The 20,038-nt window shown below is 42.4% G+C and overlaps 1 protein-coding gene across 1 annotated transcript in view; it reads right to left on the minus strand.

Moving 5' to 3' along the window:
• Positions 1-20,038, minus strand: part of ELOVL4 (ELOVL fatty acid elongase 4) — a 50,687-nt gene that overhangs the window by 17,357 nt on the left and 13,292 nt on the right. Inside the window, exon 2 of the mRNA XM_081187369.1 lies at positions 2,506-2,693. Within this exon, the coding sequence (XP_081043495.1) occupies positions 2,506-2,693 (188 nt within the window). The remainder of the gene's footprint in view (positions 1-2,505; positions 2,694-20,038) is intronic.

The raw sequence follows: 20,038 nt of genomic DNA on the forward strand, positions 1-20,038 counted from the left end.
ATTTCATAGCGTCCCTCATTCAGGCATCAAACCACAGTCAACTAACTCTTAAGCCTGCAAAACAACAAAACAAACTCCAAAATAAATAGAAATTCTGAAGACACCTATCTTCCATTATTGGCTAGCTATTTAATATCTCCAATTCAAGTTTGCTTCAATAAAACTTTCACAAGTGGCTTATAGACTGCCCATAATTTAGAGTGCTCCCATACAGGGCCGGGTATAATCTTAACTTTGCTGGACCATAAAACCATTTGGCTTTTCTGTTGGAAGGATGAAGTGTTTGATTATGGTTCTGTACCCAATATTAACAGATGGGATTATATTTACAAAATTTCTCTGCTTCATCGTTGAACTGCAACAGCGTTGAATACAGTTTCGGGGAGGATTTGTAGAACTGACTTTTGAAAACTAGCCTAAAGAAGAATTTCTCCCAATCGAGATAATCTCCAAAATAAAGATAATAGCTATTGAAATATTTCAATTTAATTTTCCGAAGGTACAGTATTACAACAATGATCTTGAGGAGAAGAAATGAAATTGGGATTCACAGTCCTATCAAACAGTTGTCTTGTTAATTTCAACTGTTACAAATTGCTTTAAAGTAAGTATGTCACCAATTCAGCCCATCATGTACCAGGTGTTAGGACAAGCATACAGAGCACTCAACTCAGCAGAGCAGCAAGATGGAAAGTCTAAGAAAGAGGGAGAGTCCCCCCCAGAGTTAAATGGTGGGGTAGGAGAGCTGCAAACAATGGCAATATATTTCACACCTGGCAACCAATGCGCCCCTTTGGTTTTAGATAGTACATGGGTGGACAAGTCTAAAAAGCCTGGGACACAGGAGGCACTTGTTCTAGGAGGCTTAGTTTGGTCAGAATTAAGTACTTCCAGAGTTAACACTAAATACATTACTTCTGGTAAATGAGCCACTATAGCCACTAAAGGGCTGTGAAAATTTGTGTCCAGGGCTTTTTAGACTCATCTTCCCATTTTGAAAACAAAGGGCCACATTGATTGCCTGATAAGAATTTTTTTCAGCTCTCCTATCCTACTATAAAGGTTATTCCGCAAGTGCAACCTTTTACGGTGCTCAACATTCTCCAAATCAAAGCGAATCTCTCTCTGCATCTTAGATCATTATTAATGCATTCTTTATATTTTCTAAAACAATTATTTAGATTCAGGCAAGTCTGGTTTCAGACCTAGGACTGAGTCTGCCTTGGTTGCCCTGAAGGATACCCTTTACAGAGACCATGCAGCTTTCAGTACCATTCACCATGATATTCTCCTAGATCACCTCTATGAAATGGGAATTGGGGTCACTGTGCTACAGTGGTTTTGGTCTTACCTATGGGACTGAGTCCAGAGAATAGCATCGAGAGATTGCTTTGGCATTGGCATTGGAACTATTTTATCTCCAATGCTATTACAAATTTATATGTAGTGTAGCCACAGGCGTTTTGGTGTGCTGCTCTGGTTTCAGTGTTCCATTGAGCCAGAAGCGGCTTAGTTATGCTGGCCAGATGACCCGGAAAAACTGTCTGCGGACAAACGCCGGCTCCCTCGGCCTGTAAAGCGAGATGAGTGCCCCAACCCCAGAGTCGTCTGCGACTGGACTTAATTGTCAGGGGTCCTTTACCTTTTTTAGTCACAGGGAACAGTAATTAGGAGTTTGGGAACAAGGTGTTAGCAAGTAGGCTGACAACCCTCAACTCTATTTGAATCAGGAGAGGCCCTGCACCAGTGCCAAGACACATTGGTGGGATGGATGAGGGAAAATAAGCTGAAGTTGAATCATGGCAAAACAGAGGCTCTGTACAACAGCTATGTCCATTCCTGGACCAGGAGAGCTTGATCATAGTAGTTCAGGCACTGGTGACTTCAAATTCGGATTGCCACAATGCACTCTATGTAGGGCTTTCCTTGTGATTGACCTGGACACTACAGTCAGTGCAGAATGCTACAGAACAATTGCTGACATAATTGAGACCCTGTCAGCATATAACATCTCAAGAGATACGCACTGGTTGATGGTTTCTTACCAGGCAAACTCAAAGTGGCCCAAAAATCTGCCAAGGCTCCGTCTCCCAATCCTAGCACTGTTGTGCTCAATGCTGAGGACAAGAGATAAGTGCTCTGTCCACACCCTAGAGAGCCATCTTTAAAGAATTTGTAGAGCTATTTATTCTCCTGATTTGACATTGTGGCATAGTTTGCCGCTCAGTTTCTTAGCTTTTATGAATGCAACCTTCAGCAGAACCTAATGTATACAAAGTCAAATCATTCCAGTGTTAAATCACACACAGAGACAAAAACAAAAGCCAATGTAATGATCCCAAAGGCATTTTGTGGCAAATTAAAGAATTTATGAAGAGTAAAACACATTAATCAACAGTTTGATTCAAATACACCTGAAGACACATTTGCTTTTCACAACACATAAAAACCACTACAAAATTCTGAACTGTAAATAGCAAATCATATATGTAAAAAGAGTGGTACCTCTTTGAAAATATAGAAGTTAAGTAGAACCATTCCAAAGTTGTAAAAAATCAATAATGAGCGGAACTGGAAAGGCTCCCTTGTCTTCATCCATTTGGGACCAAGCCAAACAGTGAGGAGGTAAACAGTACTTATAGCCAATGTGGGAAATGGAGACTGCATCAAGGGCCAGTCATCAACGCGTTTGTCTAGGAAAAAACAGACAAGAAATTATTGAGAACATGCTTTCTCATTTAAATTTGCAAAAAGCTTTCAGTTAAATAAGATTCATTGGTATAACTGCAGGCTCAAAGTGTTACACCTTGTATAACATTATGATAAAAATGTGCCTATATACAATTAAGCCAAACAAGTCGTTAAAACACTTTCTGTTTCTATTACCAGTTGTAAAGTAAATTACATTGTTTAAAGTTCCAGCTGGATAACATCAGCCTTGTGCTTCCCACAGTCAAAATAAACAGTAAGAATACTTGATATTTAGAATCAGTGCTAGTCAGCGTAAAGTATATTTTCACCACATGGGTCACACACATGGTAGGAAGCAAGAGTGTGCCTTCCTTCTTCACCCAGATCCCTCCTCTGAAATCCTTGGCTGCTCACAGGGTGGTGGTGGGCAGTTACCTTTCACATCTTATTTCTTAACTTTGATTCTGCTGATAGTTGTTTTTTAATATAGCTGTGGTATCTGTAGCCTTTTAAAAATGTTTTATCGGTATCTATAAGAACATTTAAATGAGACGTAGGTGTATAAAATCCAATATATCAATCCACCACATGATTGAGGCCCTTGCACATTAGAATTTATGAATGTTGATCCTGTCATGTATGCAATCCCCTCATGGGAACTGGGACAGTCTCACTGGGGCTGTGGGGGGGGGGGGGAGGCGCATACTCGCTCCCCACCATGCCCCTAGGACAGATGAAGGGGCAGGCATCATTCAAACTGAATCAGCCCCAGATAGCTGAAGGCAGGCAGTGCCTTCTAAAAGTATGTACAGCCGTACCTTGGTTCTCAAATGACTTAGCTGCCAAACAAATTGGCTCCTGAACACCGCAAACCCGCAAGTGAGTGTTCTGGTTTGTGAACGTTTTTTGGAAGCTGAACATTCTTGAACTTAATCCATTCCGGGAGTCCGTTCGACTCCCGAAATCGTTAGCAAAAAAAAAAACGCAGCTTCCGATTGGCTGCAGGAGCTTCCTGCGCTCAAGGGGAAGCCACGTCTTGGTTTGCTAACGGTTTCGGGAGTCGAATGGACTCCTGGAATGAATTAAGTTCAAGAACCAAGGTACCACTGTATAGTAACTCTAGAGATATCTCAGTTGTGAACTAATAGCTGTTTCTTATCTGATTGCCATATATGTGTATGTGTGTGTGTGTGTATTTTATGAAAAACAAGCAAACATAAACACCAAATACCCTAGCTGTCTGCAGTACAAGCAGCACTTTTTTCCTAGAAAGTGTAACCCCTGAAAAAACAACACTGAGTACAAGTAATTGACTAATTCAAAGCACAAACAATGTGCATTGCTTTCCCCATCCCCACCCCCCAACCTATGGTCCATTGGGCTTTTCATAGAAGAGAGGAATCTATGGGGAAACATGAAAAACAGCTGAAAAGAACAAACAGAAAACTGATGTGGAACAACGCTTGGGCATTGGACTTGCTATAAAAATGACAAAATTTGTTAATAACTCTGAAACTAAAAGTAAACAAAGGGACATTCATGCTGACTGCATCCAGTAGGGATAAAGAAACAGCTGCTTTAATGAGGCAGCGCTGAGAGGTGGGGTGGGCATGGGTGGGAACCCAAGCAGCACAAAATGACATAAAATACTATTATTATTTATTAAATTTGCATACCGCCCTTCATCCAAAGATCCCAGAGCAGTTCACAACAGGAAAATACAAAATGAGAAAACAAAATACATAATAAAATGAAAGGAAAAACAAAAGGATATCAATACACCCCACCCCACCCCCGGGCCACAGAAATGCAAAGCAATGGAAGCAACAAGAGTATGTCTGCTCCAGCAGTCCCTTGGGACCCGAATGAATTAGTATTCAACCTATTTCTGATATGCATCTGCTTCCGCCTTCTCAGAGTGATGCTTGAGTTAAATAGTTAAAGTTCTGTAATTGCACCTGTGTCAAGTGCAATAAAATTGATGCACTATGCAAAATTTTTTTTTTTAAAAAAAAGACAGGCATTCAGAATGCCATGAGACCTTGCAGCGAAGCTTGGGTTTTATTTTATTTTATTGGCTTCTGCAAGCAAATAAATGAGCGCCTTTCCTTTCTTTATTTTATTTATATTAGGGATCATGGACATTTCTGACAAAAACAAAAACGGGAGCAGAAATTGCTAGTGATTGTTTATTTAGCCTGTGTCCAAAATGGAACTCAGTCCAGTGAACAACTGGCATGGTTGCTTTTATCCTGCAAGCAATAGATAATTGATCATGTTTTCTCTCCATTTGCATTGTGTTTCCTTCACACTAAAATGAATGGGGTGGAATAACGTTATGACACAGATGACATAATATTGCTATGGTGAACAATGAAACAAATAGTGCAGTTTGTGTGGAAGACAAACTGCAGCGGAACAGAGGCAGTGCTGCATGTGGGGATCTGGGGCAGAATGGAAAGCGGTGCCTTCTTACCTCCCTAATTTATATACAGTGGTACCTCGGGTTACATACGCTTAAGGTTACTCCGCTAACCTGACTCCGCTAACCCAGAGACATTACCTCGGGTTAAGAACTTTGCTTCAGGATGAGAAAAGAAATTGTGCTCCGGCAGCGCAGCAGCAGCGGGAGGCCCCATTAGCTAAAGTGGTGCTTCAGCTTAAGAACAGTTTCAGGTTAAGAACAGACCTCTGGAACGAATTAAGTACTTAACCTGAGGTACCACTGTACTTTTTTCTGTTAAGGGTTCTAAGGTGGCCTAAAATTTATAATATTAACATATTTTAATTTTGTGTACACAAATTCAGCGATGTAAATTTATAGTGAACACGAAAGAGAGAGAGATACATATAAAAGGGCTCTGATAGGTTGCGGGTTAGAATGGTAAAATGGTCAGGAACAGGACAATTCAAGATTTCATCCAGATCTGTCTTGCAAAAGCTTGGATAGATCCATATTGAAATAAGGACTGCTAATGCACCCTGAATGTGCTTTTGAACAGGCATATGTTTGTAGTACAGCAGTCAAACTGAAAAGCAGTAAGACAGAGCACTGCTAACTCCTCCACTCCTTCCTCCTGTTGCAGAATAAATTGCCCCAGTGTTACCTGCCTGAGATGAGAGGAGACATTCCACTCGCCCCAGCAATTAACAGACAAGAGGTGGCAGTTGAGGGGGCAGGTGAATAGTGTTATGGCTGGAAGGCTGGTCTAGATGTTAACTTTGGTTGTTTACAGCTTGTAAAATGGGATTATGTTTAATAATAGTAATAATAGTAAAAGAGGCTGCTGAAGTAGCGAAACCAGTCTCTTTGTCAAGTGAAGGTATCCAGCCAAGTCTGTTAAGTAGGTTTGTGATTGGTTGCCACCCAGAAACTACCAGTTGAAGAAGCTTCCAGAAGGTGGACTAAGGAGGGCATGCCTTGCCCGCTACACCAGCAGTGGGTGGCATCATCAGCAAGTGTCTCACCAAGAGAACAACAGACCAGACTTGTCTTGAAATGGGCTGGGAAGAGACACAGAGGCTTGGCTTGATCTCTGCGCTGAATTCAAAGCCATGGCTTTGGAGGGCCCCCAATGGTGGAGCAAGATCTGTGGGAGCGTTAATTTAGTGGGCTCTTCCAACTGATGCTCGGCTTGAATATATATGTGTAATACAGGGTGCCCCCCTGCACACTCTACTCACCAACCCTTTCTTCTTGCCTCAGTTTCCCTATCCACAACCACAATATCCCCCATTCGTCTGCCTTAGTTTCCCCTCAGGTCCATCTCCCTTCTCCATTTCTGTTTCCCTCTCCAAGACCACAGTATGTTCTTCATTCCTCAGCTTCTGAACCTATAAAAGAGTCACCACATCTCCCCCCACCTTCCACATACCGTCTCCCCCATCCTCAGCTTCCCGCCAAAAGGACAATGATGCATCTCCCCATCAACCTCAAGACCACCCTCTCCCCCTGCAAAGGGACAACAAAATTTCTCCTCTCCCTTTTTCTCTTTCATTTTTTCTCTTTCTCTCCCCTGCCAAGAAAACCTCCCTTGGTGCCAGGGAGTAAGGGAGGGAGGGAGAAGAGTCCCCTCAGCAGGTAAATGACAGCACCTCCCTTTTCCCGTTCTTCCCCTAAGGAGACCCATTTGGGCTCTGAGGTGAATTCCTGCAAGTCAGATTCCAAGTTTTGGCTCAGTTCATGTGCCTCATGTGCCCGCTAGCAGTAAAGACTGTCATTACAGCATGATACAAAGATGTAAAAAAGGTAAAGGTCCTCCTGACCGTTAGGTCCAGTTGCGGACGACTCTGGGGTTGCGTGCTCATCTTGCTCTAAAGGCCGAGGGAGCTGGTGTTTGTCTGCAAACAGCTTCCGGATCACGTGGCCAGCATGACTAAGCCGATTCTGGCGAACCAGAGCAGCGCATGGAAACGCCGTCTACCTTCCCACCGGATTGGTACCTATTTATCTACTTGCACTTGATGTGCTTTCGAACTGCTAGATGGGCAGGAGCTGGGACCAAACAACGGGCGCTCACCCCGTCACGGGGATTCGAACCGCCGACCTTCTGATCAGCAAGCCCTAGGCTCTGTGGTTTAGACCACAGCACCACCCGTGTCCCCTTGATACAAATATGTAGAAATAAATAAAAACATATTGCACAAAGACACCACCATCTTCAGAGACCATCATTCCAAGGAAACCAAACCTGAGGTGTGTGCTGCCTCCCATGAATCTGCCACTGCCAGGGATTGGGGTATATGCAACAATACTTTTTGCCAGACCACAGGAGAGGAGGTGCCTTGCTAGACTGCTCCATGTGCTGCCTCTGCTACCTCCTTCCACTTCCTACTGCTGAGCAGGACAACCTCCTCCTGCCTCAGACAAGTGTCTGCAGGGCTCTTCAGTCCCCTACATGAGTAAAGAGAGGAAAATGTGGCTGTGGCCAAGGGGTCCCACAGTGTCTGAAGCATAGCAGTGTTTGATTCAAAGCTATGCTACTGACACACAAACATATTCTTTTTTTTTTTTAAAGAGAGGACAATGTGCATTCACAGTTCACAGTGCTGTACTGTGCTCCTCTTTTTGAATGCCTATCTCTCTTGTCCCATTAGACAAGGTTGAAGCTCTTTGCACACAAAAATCATAACGTGAAGTGCAAAGAGCAACAGATGGCTCACCCTTCTCCTCACACAAACAGACTTGGGAGATTCCTTAACAAATTTCTGATTTTCAAGCCCTTGTCAGACCAGTTAAGCTTAAGTGTGGGGATATTTAGACATGCAAGACCAAGAGGCAACACCCAGCAAAGTGTACAAATTCCAAGTTAATTCCAAGTTTTAAATACGACTGTCGGGGGGGGGGGAGAGACAGACCAAGAAACAAAACAAAGATAAATTAATATTCAGTGGATATAAAGCTTTGAAAAACCCACATTACAAGGAAGTGTTCCATCATTATCCCAGACAATGAGCCAAAATCACTTAAGAAGAACCAGAAACATACAAATTGTTCTGGTCCAGCAGAACCACAGCTGTAAAAATGATAGCACTACATAATTTCATATTTCTGTTCCGTATCATATCAGCTACTATATCCAACACCTTTTAAAAGTTTGATTGCAATGATTATATCTAGCATAGAAATAGAAACATATCAAGACTTTTTTAAAAAGCTATTTTAAATTATGTTTATTACAGCGGTACCTCAGGTTACATACGCTTCAGGTTACAGACTCTGTTAACGCAGAAATAGTGCTTCAGGTTAAGAACTTCGCTTCAGGAGAACAGAAATCATGCTCTAGCGGCGCGGCGGCAGCAGGAGGCCCCATTAGCTAAAGTGGTGCTTCAGGTTAAGAACAGTTTCAGGTTAAGAACAGACCTCCGGAACGAATTAAGTACTTAACCCGAGGTACCACTGTATATGTGAAAAAGCAATAAAACACTTCATATATATAAAAAAAGAGAATTTGAAGATTTTGGGGATTCTACCTTATGCCTATGAATTGGATCACTTAATACAAAACCCTAAACATTCTCTGGTGCAAATGGAACAAAATAACTATGAAGAACCATTGGTAAGTGAATACCACCCCAAAAGACTGAAAAATATAGGATTGGTATCACGTAGGGATGTCAGAGTATTCTGACAAAAAATGGGGGGGGGTTTTGAAAAAATGGCTGCAGTTTGCATGTTCATCTGTGGTCACACACATTCTTGTGGATTTTTGAAATGGTATGTGATGAATAACTATTTAAATCTTGTTTTGGCATTTCCTTTTTATTGAAATGAATGTAAATTACACAAAAGTTTACGTAAATTATGAAACTTATGTTAAATAGCAAACAACGAGATGAACAGCCTAGTAGTTGGAAGAAACAAACTGTAGTGGAATAGAAAAAATGCTGACTTTGACAAATTCAGGTCAGAATGGGAAACTGCTGCTTTCTTGCACCCCCAGTAGCAAGTTACCTCATAGAATCCACTCTTAGAAATCATAGAACAAATGTTATCACCCATTTCCCTCTTTCAGTACAAGTTTAAAACATCCCTCCCATGAGGAAATGAACTGAAAAATCCTATTTACATTCTGGAGGGGGGGAGAAGCAGATCCCAGATATAATCTACAGTGGTACCTCAGGTTACAGACACTTCAGGTTACAGAAGCTTCAGGTTACAGACTCCGCTAACCCAGAAATAGTACCTCGGGTTAAGAACTTTGCTTCAGGATGAGAACAGAAATCGCGTGGCAGCAGCGGGAGGCCCTATTAGCTAAAGTGGTGCTTCAGGTTAAGAACAGTTTCAGGTTAAGAACGGACCTCCAGAACGAATTATGTTCTTAACCCGAGGTACCACTGTATTAGGAATTAAGGTAAAAGTCTAGGTCCTTAGATGCTGGTATTTAATTCCATTGGGGATGCACTTAGTAGACCACTTTATTTCACAAAAGAGCCAATTGCAGGAGTTTGGGGGACACATGGAGAGAGGAGAGCCGGGGAAGCCTCACTGTGCAAGCAGAAGTCCTTGTACAGGCTTCCCTTGATGGGACTCATCAAATCCCACCCTACGTGTATAGCAGCTCCATCTGCTTTTGGCCCTACCTTTGCTATTGTCATGTGCCCCCAGAGGATGGTCCAAGACTAAATGTGCCCCTCAGTCCAGTAAAGGGTTAGCCATCCTTGACAAAGACTGACAAATTTATGGCAGTACAGGATAAACTGTAGAGAAACATTGAAACAACACAGAGGCAAAAGGCTATAGTGAGAACTTTGAGGAACCTGCCAATACTTTTCCAAGTGTATAACACCCTTCCCCCCTTCTTTTTTTGCTTTGTTTCTTGCAATAGAACTTTTTTCCTAAATTTATTGGCTGTTATCTTGCATCACTTTTAGTTTTAGAGAGCAAATTGAGTAGATTCCTGCCCTGTTTTATATTAATATGCAAATTTTTGTTGTTGCAATCATAGTGCTGTTAACTCTGCGCTTGTAAGAAATGTATCACAAAAATCTTATCAAGAGGTACTGTATGTATTGTGCATGGCCAGTCTCTAAGAAAAAGATAAGCTTGATCGGTAACAGAAAACTCCCTCCTTGGGTGTGGTTCGCCATAAAACTCTGCAAGAACTAACTGGAAACTATGTAGCAAGTCCTAGTTGCGATTGCTGCTTTATGTTATTAAGGCAGATCTGTTGCAAGGCTTCCTCATAAAATAAGCAACCTTCCCTGTGGGATACATTGCAGATACTTTCTGCTGAGACCATTGCTGCTAGGCTAAGCACATTCCTCTACCATTCTTCTGAGTCCTGTTCTCGACATGGCTGCAACCTCTCCACAGGAACATCACAAACTGTTTTCATTATTTAAACCAGTCCTAAGGATCCTGAAGTGAGGTTCAACCAACCACCTCCTTTTCTGTGGCTCAAAGTCTTTCTGCTTTATTCCTTTTCTCTCCAGAGGCAGATAAATACAGTGGTACCTTGGGTTACATATGCTTCAGGTTACACACTCCGCTAACCCAGAAATAGTGCTTCAGGTTAAGAAGTTTGCTTCAGGATAAGAACAGAAATTGTGCTCTGGCAGCGCGGCGGCAGCAGGAGGCCCCATTAGCTAAAGTGGTGCTTCAAGTTAAGCACAGTTTCAGGTTAAGAACGGACCTCCGGAACGAATTAAGTACTTAACCCGAGGTACCACTGTATAGGCTTCACTGCCTGTTGGAGCACAGCCTTGTGGCCTTGCCTCATTCTCTCTTCATACATAAAAATTCCCCCCTTTTTTGATCCCATGATGGAAGAAAGGTAAGTTCTCCTTTGCTTATTCACATCAGGTAGGCACCCTTACTATATCAACAAAATATATCAAAAATATAAACAAATATTTTTGTTTAGGCAAGCCTATCCAGACACATGGAATGTTGACATGTGCTTTAATCTCTTCTTAGTTTTACTGTTGATTTTAACTATCTTTTGAATGTTTTCAAATATCTGTTGTTAGCTGTTTTTACTGATAATTTTAAGGTTTTACTTTTTTCTGGAAACCACTCAGAGGTTCTTTACAATCAAGCAGTATATAAATTTTGTTAAATAAAAACAAACAAACAAACAAATAGAAAAAATAAGTTTCGAGAATAAATGAGAGCTCGATGTGCAGTCTTAGTAGTATAAGTCCTTTAGGCTGCATACGGCAGCAAAAAGCCATAAGAAATAGCAGAGAATAATTGGGGAGAAGGATGGTGAAAATGGCAGTCCCTATGGAAGTGCAACCCAATATATGTTTACTCAGAAGCAGGTTCCATTTTATTTCCCAAGTGGGACATAACCCCATATAAGCATTTTAAGACTAAAGTCTTAAAGGTCAGTTTCACCTTTGATACCAAAGCCTATTTTTTGTTTAGCACTTTGTAAAAGATTAACCATAAATGCCATCCAAAATGGGTGACAAAATGTCCCTGGGTTGGAAAGGAGTGGTGATGGGTTAATCTGCCTGATGTATCACTGAATACAACAAAAATGAGACTCTAAAGGTGCTTCAAGGCAGGTATTTATTGTGGGACAGGTGTTCCTTATGTATGCAAATTCATTGCAGCAGCCACATGACATCATCAGCATTAAAACGCCAGCCCATATTCAATCCTACCCCATTTAATCAGGATTTCCCCTTTCCCAGGAAAATCTGACATGCTGCAACAACACATTTTTTTTTAATATCTCAATGACCTGCAATATAAAGCCCCTATTTGAAAGCACCCTAAGAAAGGACTTAGGGATGGTGTTATGAATTATCTATCTATCTATACAGGTGTTATGTTATTGTTCCTTTCTTTTCCTTTTCAAGACAGATTTCCCACAATCTCACAAAAGTCAGAAGAAGCGCAGTGAAAAACACAGGAGGACAACATCTTATGGATGCCCCATAAAACAAGAATGAACAAATCCCGTGTTCAGATACATGACGATGCCTTACAGCCACATACAGATTTCAGTTTTGCTTCCCCAAGGTGTCATGTGAGCGTATCAAGACAACACTGAAACTAAACAATGCTTCCCTTTTGCCTATCTATTGTGATAATCTGTTTTATTTCCATCACACAGATTAGGGATGCAACAGGTTAAATTGAAGAAACTGCCAATAGTCTAAATGTCTGGGTCTGAGCCCTTGTATCACACAGGACTGCTATTGCACCTTCCTAGGCACAAAAATAAATGATGCTTATTAATGGCGACCTTTGCTTCACCCCTGCCTAGTATCCTCTAGCAGATCATGTCACTGCATCATAGGAAAAAGTCCTATTAATGTAAAATTTCACATTTTTTCCAAGTCTTCAATTGGTGTTAAAAGAACCTAGTTGTCTTCCCTCCCAAAAGGGCAAGGAAAGACCCCCATTTATGGGTCTCTATTTTAGTTCATATTTCGATCTTAAAAGTGTCCAATGAAGAATAATATGTTCTGAAAGGGCCTTAGGATAGTTTGCATAAAATTTAGTACCTTAGAGTACAATCCTAACAATGTCTATACAGTGTCCTGAATTCAATGGACTCACTCCCAGGTAAATGGGGTTGGATTGCAGCTCTACTTATTTTTACAGTGGTATGAGAATGAAAGATTTTTTTAAAAAAATGCTACCTAAAAGTGTTAACACTACAAAAAGGGAAGCACCGAACTACATACAGTGAGATATATATTAAGCAATTTTTATGCCTGAGAAAAGAAAGGAGTGGTTATGAATACTGCTGCAGCCACTGAAAATGAGTTGAGAGTTCCTTTATTAACAAAAAATAGTCCTGTACATATTTACTAAGAAATAAAGCCTACTCTGTACAATAAGGCTTACTCTCAGGAAAATGTGTACAGGATTGTAGACTTCTGACATATAATTGTCTTAATTTTTATGTAGCCTTTGAGGGTTCAAATATATACTTACATGCAAAGTACCTAAGAAATGCCAACAATGTTTCTTTCTTATAAAGCACCTTTGAAAGGGGTGAATTCAAGTGAGAAATCAGGAGAGGAGGGGGTTGCAAATGAGGGTGCCCACATTTGGTGGACTGCAATATGGAAGCTTTATTTAAGGCACAAATTGTTTCCAGCTTTTCTTACAACTCTTACAAGTCATACAAGTACAATTGTAAATTAGCTGATAATGGTTTTTCCAAATCATATGTTCTATAACAAAACAGATTTGGGAAAAACACTGCATTTTCATTTGTGGGTTGAAACACATGAGCAAAGTTTACAAAAAGCTATTGTGTTATATGCATCTGTCTCTTTGTTTCATGTCTCGCCAGCCCAGTAAATTTGTTCTTAACCTAAATTATAGGAGATAAAATCAGAATTACTCTTACATCTTTATTTTCTGCTCTGCTGAATGGACAGAATACATGACTATAAATTTTACAAGACTGGCTGGATGACATATGAGCATTTGTAAAAGATCACACAGCTACAATATACTAATAAATTAGCAGCTTCCGATGTCAAATGCATATATTTGCTTCATTTGACAATTGCCTATGCCTTTTCCTGATTAGCACTGACGGAGTGACCGAGTGGTTCAGTGGATTAATGCATTTGTCTTTCAAAGCCTAAGACCCAGATACTAATTTGATCACAAGCAAAATGGCTGCGTTGTTAGGAAACGGTTCAAAACAAATCACACATGTAAGCCTAGAGATATATCAGCTCTCTTTACGTTGGTAGACTATGTATAAGTTGTATGGCTAATATACCAGCTACAATAAGTATCTTCCAGCATTAATTTTCACAATGTGTCGAAGGATGAATGGAAACTAACTCTTACAGTCAGTGTAATAATAACACATTGAAAAATGTTCTATATATTTTGTATTTAATATATTAAAATTTAATTAAAATGCTTTAGGAACCCATAATCTTATTTTCAAAGCATTGTAAGTTGGGCCTGTGAGAAAACTGTATTTCACCTTCCAGTGCTCAATATAGTAAAAGTAAAAAATTCAGAAAAATTAGCACAATCAAGCCAAAATCCCACTCATCTCAGTGGGCGAGGTTTAAGTATGCATATAACTATCCAAGTTAAAATCAACAGGATATGAAAGTACTGGATCGTAAGTGTGAATTGCATCCTGAGTCTTTTTCATCTCTACTGCCATACTTAATTTGAAAAGCATTTTATGGTGGTTTTTTTTTTAAAGAAAGCTGTAATAGATCTTGGTAAATGCCCCTCATATATTACATCAGCATTTTTAAAAGTTAAATATTCATACAAAAAGCAAATTAATTCCTTAGCTATAAACCGCTACATGTTAATTCATCTGGGAAGCCTTACTAAGTATTAATAGCGATGGCTGCTATTTTCAGAGCAAAGGCACTTACAGGGCCAATCTAGCACATGCCTCCGTCCAATCAGCATGGCTCCTTATGATGTCTGCAATTGCATTACTAAGAGGGAAACATTCACTGTGAATAAATCTTTATAGCCCTTCCAGGATGCACTTTTCTCTGTAATGACTTTTCAAAAAATCTTTGAGTATCCATTAGAACAATTTTAAATAACTTATCAGTCCAAAGTACATTCTGACTGATATTACTGAAACATCTGATCTTCTTCTTATGATAGTGAATAAAGAGTGTTTTGCAGATATTCTTCTGTCACTCTCCATTGGTTCTGTTATCTCACTGAGAGTCTATCACTAATTTTAAAAATGACAAAGAAATCCAGAGGCTTCGTGTTTGTTTGTTTGTTTGTTTGTTCATATATATTTAAAAACTCACACAAGCATTTGTATTTGACAGCAACAAAACATTTCACAAGGCTCCAGCTAGCATCCTGTAGGTAACTGGGCATACAATGTTTATAAGAATATGTTCTTAAACTTCCAAATAAATGGGCATGGCGCTATATTGAAGAACATGGGTGAAGCTTCACTACAAATTTTCAACTCCTCTTAAATCAAATAACTTATTGTAGAAAGCATGCCTGTCATAAAAAATTGTAGAACTGCCTGTCAATCAAATGCAACACAGATGCTCATCACTGCACCTAATTTAACAATATTCTGTTGGGACATTCCCCTACCAGAATCAATTTTAGTTCTACAATTCCAGCATACATATTTACTGAAAATGACTTTTGAACTTATTCAGTTTCTTTTCCTTTAGATACCAGTGTGCTGGTATCTAAAGGAAGTTTAATCTGAAGGGAGTTTAATCTGAAGGGTCACCATAAGGACTGGGGACCATGCTAAATGGTGTGGGCTGTGGTGGTGGGCAGAGGGAAAAGGGAAGTTTGTGAAAAAAATGGACAAAGGGGCCTTCTCTAAGAAAGAGGACACATGAAGCTGCTGAGGAGAGCAGGAAAGTCATATTCTGCTAGGAATGCTCAGGAATTTTGTTTGGTCTGCATTTCAAAGTAATTATTTGATCTGCACCTCCTGGATTAATGTGCAGATTGGAATACAGTTATCTGTCATGGACTGGCTGGATGCAGAGGAGCGATAGGAGGAACGCCCAGGGGGAGAAGGCTCAGAGCCCAGGGAGTGGTGGTAGGACAACAATGAGTGGTCAGAGGGAGATGAGGGAACAGACTGGGAGGAGGAGGTGTCGGAAGCTGAAGAGAGAGCAAGGTTTAGTGAGCAGGAAGAGGTTGTGGCACAGAGCAGTCCAGAATCAGAGGCAGAAGTGGAGGCTGGAGAAGTGGAGGGGGGCCCAAGAGGCAGAGATTAGGCAGGCTGCTGAAGAATCCAGGGGGTCTCCGTCTCCTGCTGTGGCCAGTTTCCCTTCCCCTGGTTTCCCAGAATCCACAAAGGTATGAAGAGAGCAAAGCAGAGACTGACAAGGAGTCAGAGTCTCAGATTGCTTGGGAAGGACCCAGGGGAACAGGAGCCTTAGATTGCTGTGGGAAGGTGGAAACCTTCTGTGCTCACAACTGCTTCACTGGGGTAAGATCTTCTGGAAGGAGTTGCTGTGCTCACTAGGCCTGAGCTGTTTTGTTTCTTTGAATAAAAAATTAACTTCACTGACACCTTGTGAGTTATTGCTGACTTGCTTCTGACACCCACCCTGACATTATCCTTCAGATTTTGTACTTCTTAACTCAAAGAAATCCCAAAATGTGTATTTTAATTTTCAATATGTTTCATAATGTATACACCAGGGTTTCCCAAACTTTGGTTTCCAACTCTTTTTGGACTACAATTCCCATCATCCCTCACCACTGGTCCTGCTAGCTAGGGGTGATGGGAGTTGTAGTCCAACAACAGGTGTAGACCCAAGTTTGGAAAACCCTGGTGTACAGTAAGAGAAAATACATTTAGAATGGCATACAGTGGTGCCTCGCAAGACGAAATTAATTCGTTCCACAAGTTTTTTCTTCTTGCGAGTTTTTCGTCTTGCGATGCATGGTTTCCCATAGGAATGCATTGAAAATCAATTAATGCGTTCCTATGGAAACCGCCTTCAGACCAGGTCCGGGGACAGTCTGTCCCCCGACCTCTTCTGAAGGCTGGGGGGGGGACAAGGACTTTTCTTCCCACCCCCAGCATTTTAAAAAACCCCGGGACAGCGGAGGACTTCTCCGCTGTCCGGGGCGATCTTAAAATGCTGGCAGGCGGCATTTTAAAATCGCCCGGGACAGCGGAGGACTTCTCCGCTGTCCGGGGCGATGTAAAAGCCCCTGGGAAGGCAGGCAGGGGGGACAAAGACTTTTGCCCCCCGCCCGCCTTCAGAAGAGGTCCTGGACCTCTTCTGAAGGCGGGCGGGGGGCCGAAAGTCTTTGCCCCCCCCGCCTGCCTTCAAAAGCCGTCCGGGACAGCGGAGAAACACGCTGCCTTTCTCCGCTCTCCCGGGAAGGCAGGCAGGGGGGAGCAAAGACTTTCGCCCCCCCGTCCGCCTTCAGAAGAGGTCCAAGACCTCTTCTGAAGGCGGGCGGGGGCGAAAGTCTTTGCTCCCCCCCCCCGCCTGCCTTCAAAAGCCGCCCGCGATAGCGGGAAGCGCTTCCCTGCTATCCCGGACTGCTTTTAAAATGCTGGCGGTGGGGAGCAAAGCCTTTCGGCCCCCGCTGGCCTTCCTGGACCTCTTCTGAAGGCCGGAGGGGGGGAAAGGCTTTGCTCCCCACCACCAGCATTTAAAAGAGGTCCCCGGAGATTTCCCTATGGGCTTTCTTCTTGCAAAGCAAGCCCATAGGGAAATTCGTCTTGCGAAGCGCCTCCAAAACAGAAAACCCTTTTGTCTTGCGGGTTTTCCATCTTGCGAGGCATTCGTATTGCGAGGTACCACTGTAGTTTGTAGGGCAGCAGTTGAAGAAGGAGCAAAAAGGGTTTTCTTGTGTGTGTGTGTTTCTTGTGGCTGATTAGCTCTTTTCCCTGTGTAAAGGTCAGAGGGGGCAGGGTTTCTGTTGAGGCAGGGGATTAGCTGTGGGAGGAGCTTATCAGAGTTTGTAGGGCAGCAGTTGAAGAAGGAGCAAAAAGGGTTTTCTTGTGTGTGTGTGTGTGTTTCTTGTGGCTGATTAGCTCTTTTCCCTGTGTAAAGGTCAGAGGGGGCAGGGTTTCTGTTGAGGCAGGGGATTAGCTGTGGGAGGAGCTTATCAGAGTTTGTAGGGCAGCAGTTGAAGAAGGAGCAAAAAGGGTTTTCTTGTGTGTGTGTGTTTCTTGTGGCTGATTAGCTCTTTTCCCTGTGTAAAGGTCAGAGGGGGCAGGGTTTCTGTTGAGGCAGGGGATTAGCTGTGGGAGGAGCTTATCAGAGTTTGTAGGGCAGCAGTTGAAGAAGGAGCAAAAAGGGTTTTCTTGTGTGTGTGTGTTTCTTGTGGCTGATTAGCTCTTTTCCCTGTGTAAAGGTCAGCGGCGCGCGCAGTTATATCCATCTTTTAGATTTAGGGGAGCTAGTCTCAAACGTTTGTTGGGGGAGACCTAGGTTTTTTTTTTGTGGGCGAAGTTATTTGTCCTGTCTTCAAGCTTTTTATGATGGAGGACCTCTGTAGCCACCCCCAACAACACGATCTCAAGATGGAAGGGGAGGGAACAGCTGCAGTCACCTGCGATTCCTGCGCAATGTTTGCCATCTTGCCAAAGGTTGCAGGCAGCTTCACCTGCAGCAATTGCATGTTGATTGCCCTTTTAAAAGACAAAGTCCAGCAACTGGAGGAACGTGTAGCTACGCTCCAAAGAATTAGAGAGCTGGAGCTCTTCTTGGAAGCAACAGAGCACACTGTCCCCACCAAGGAGGAGACAGGGGACTCCCCTGAGAAGGAGGCTAGTTCATCAACACAGGAGCCAGATATATGGAGAAACGTGACTCAAAGAAGTAGGAGGCCCAGGGTTCACTCTGATTGTTTAGAAATACACAATCGCTTTGAGGTCCTCTCCCCTAGCATGGAAGACGAAGAGCAGACTCCATTTGAGGATCTCTCCCTCATTACAGTCGATCAGGTATATGAAGACGAGCAGCAAAGTCAGTCCTCAGGGAATGTGCAGGCGACCTTGGAACGGACAGCTCACGGAAGAACCCCGACCAAACCCAAGAGGAGGCGTGTAGTGGTGATAGGGGATTCCCTACTGAGGGGAACAGAAGCAGTGATCTGTGGGCCTGACAAGATGTCTCGGGAAGTGTGCTGTCTCCCCGGGGCTAAGATCCAAGATGTAACTGAACGACTGCAAGGAATCATAAAACCCACTGACAAATACCCCTTCCTCTTGGTTCATGTGGGAACCAATGACACTGCAAGCAATAGCCTCCAGAAGATCAAAAGAGACTACGAGGCTCTCGGCAGGAAATTGAAGCAACTAAATGCACAAATTGTCATCTCGTCTGTCCTCCCAGTTGCACGACGTGGCCCAGGGAGAGAGGGGAAAATAGTGGAAGTGAACAGCTGGCTTCGCAAATGGTGTAAACAGGAACGGTTTGGATTCTTAGATCACGGACTGCAGTTTCTTGAAGATGGACTTCTGGCAAGTGATGGGCTGCACCTCACAACGGTTGGGAGGAATGTTTTTGCCAAAAATCTCAGAAACCTCATCAGGAGGGCTTTAAACTGACTAATGTGGGGGAGGGAGACAGTGCTCCTGAAGGTAGGAGTCTATCAATTAATGAAGATGATCATCCAAATGTCATAGACCAAATGGAGCAAACAGCACGCGGACCTACTGGTGGGAGGAAAAAATCCTTAAATAAGAGACACGGGGGAATGATTAATGGACTTCAATGTCTGTACACTAATGCGCAAAGCATGGGAAATAAACAAGATGAGCTTGAGCTCTTGGTACAGCAAACTAAATATGACATAATAGGCATCACTGAAACCTGGTGGGATAAGTCCCACGATTGGAATGTAATAATGGGGGGATACAATCTATTTCAGAGAAACAGACCAGACAAGAAAGGAGGAGGAGTGGCGTTATATGTCAGGGATGTGTATACCTGTGAAGAGATCCAAGATTTAGAACCTCAAAGCCAATGTGAGAGCATTTGGGTCAAAATTAAGGGAGAGAAGAATAACAGAGACCTCATTGTGGGAGTTTACTATAGATCCCCAAGCCAAACGGAGGACATAGATGATGCCTTCTTGGAACAGATGGCCAAGCATGCAAAAGGAAGGGAGATAGTAGTAATGGGGGACTTCAACTACCCGGATATTTGTTGGACGTCAAACTCAGCCAAGAGCATAAGGTCAAACAGATTCCTCACTGGCCTTGCAGACAACTTCATTGTCCAGAAAGTGGGAGAAGCAACAAGAGGAACAGCCATTTTAGATCTGGTCCTAACCAATGTTGATGACCTGGTTAGTGGGGTAGAAGTGGAAGGATCATTAGGCGCGAGTGATCATGCTCTTCTGAAGTTTACTATACAGCGGAAAGGAGCAGCCAAGCATACTAGGACTCAATTTCTTGACTTTAAGAAA

Source organism: Podarcis bocagei, assembly GCF_964188305.1.
Source record: "Podarcis bocagei genome assembly, chromosome: 3".
Taxonomy (NCBI): domain Eukaryota; kingdom Metazoa; phylum Chordata; class Lepidosauria; order Squamata; family Lacertidae; genus Podarcis; species Podarcis bocagei.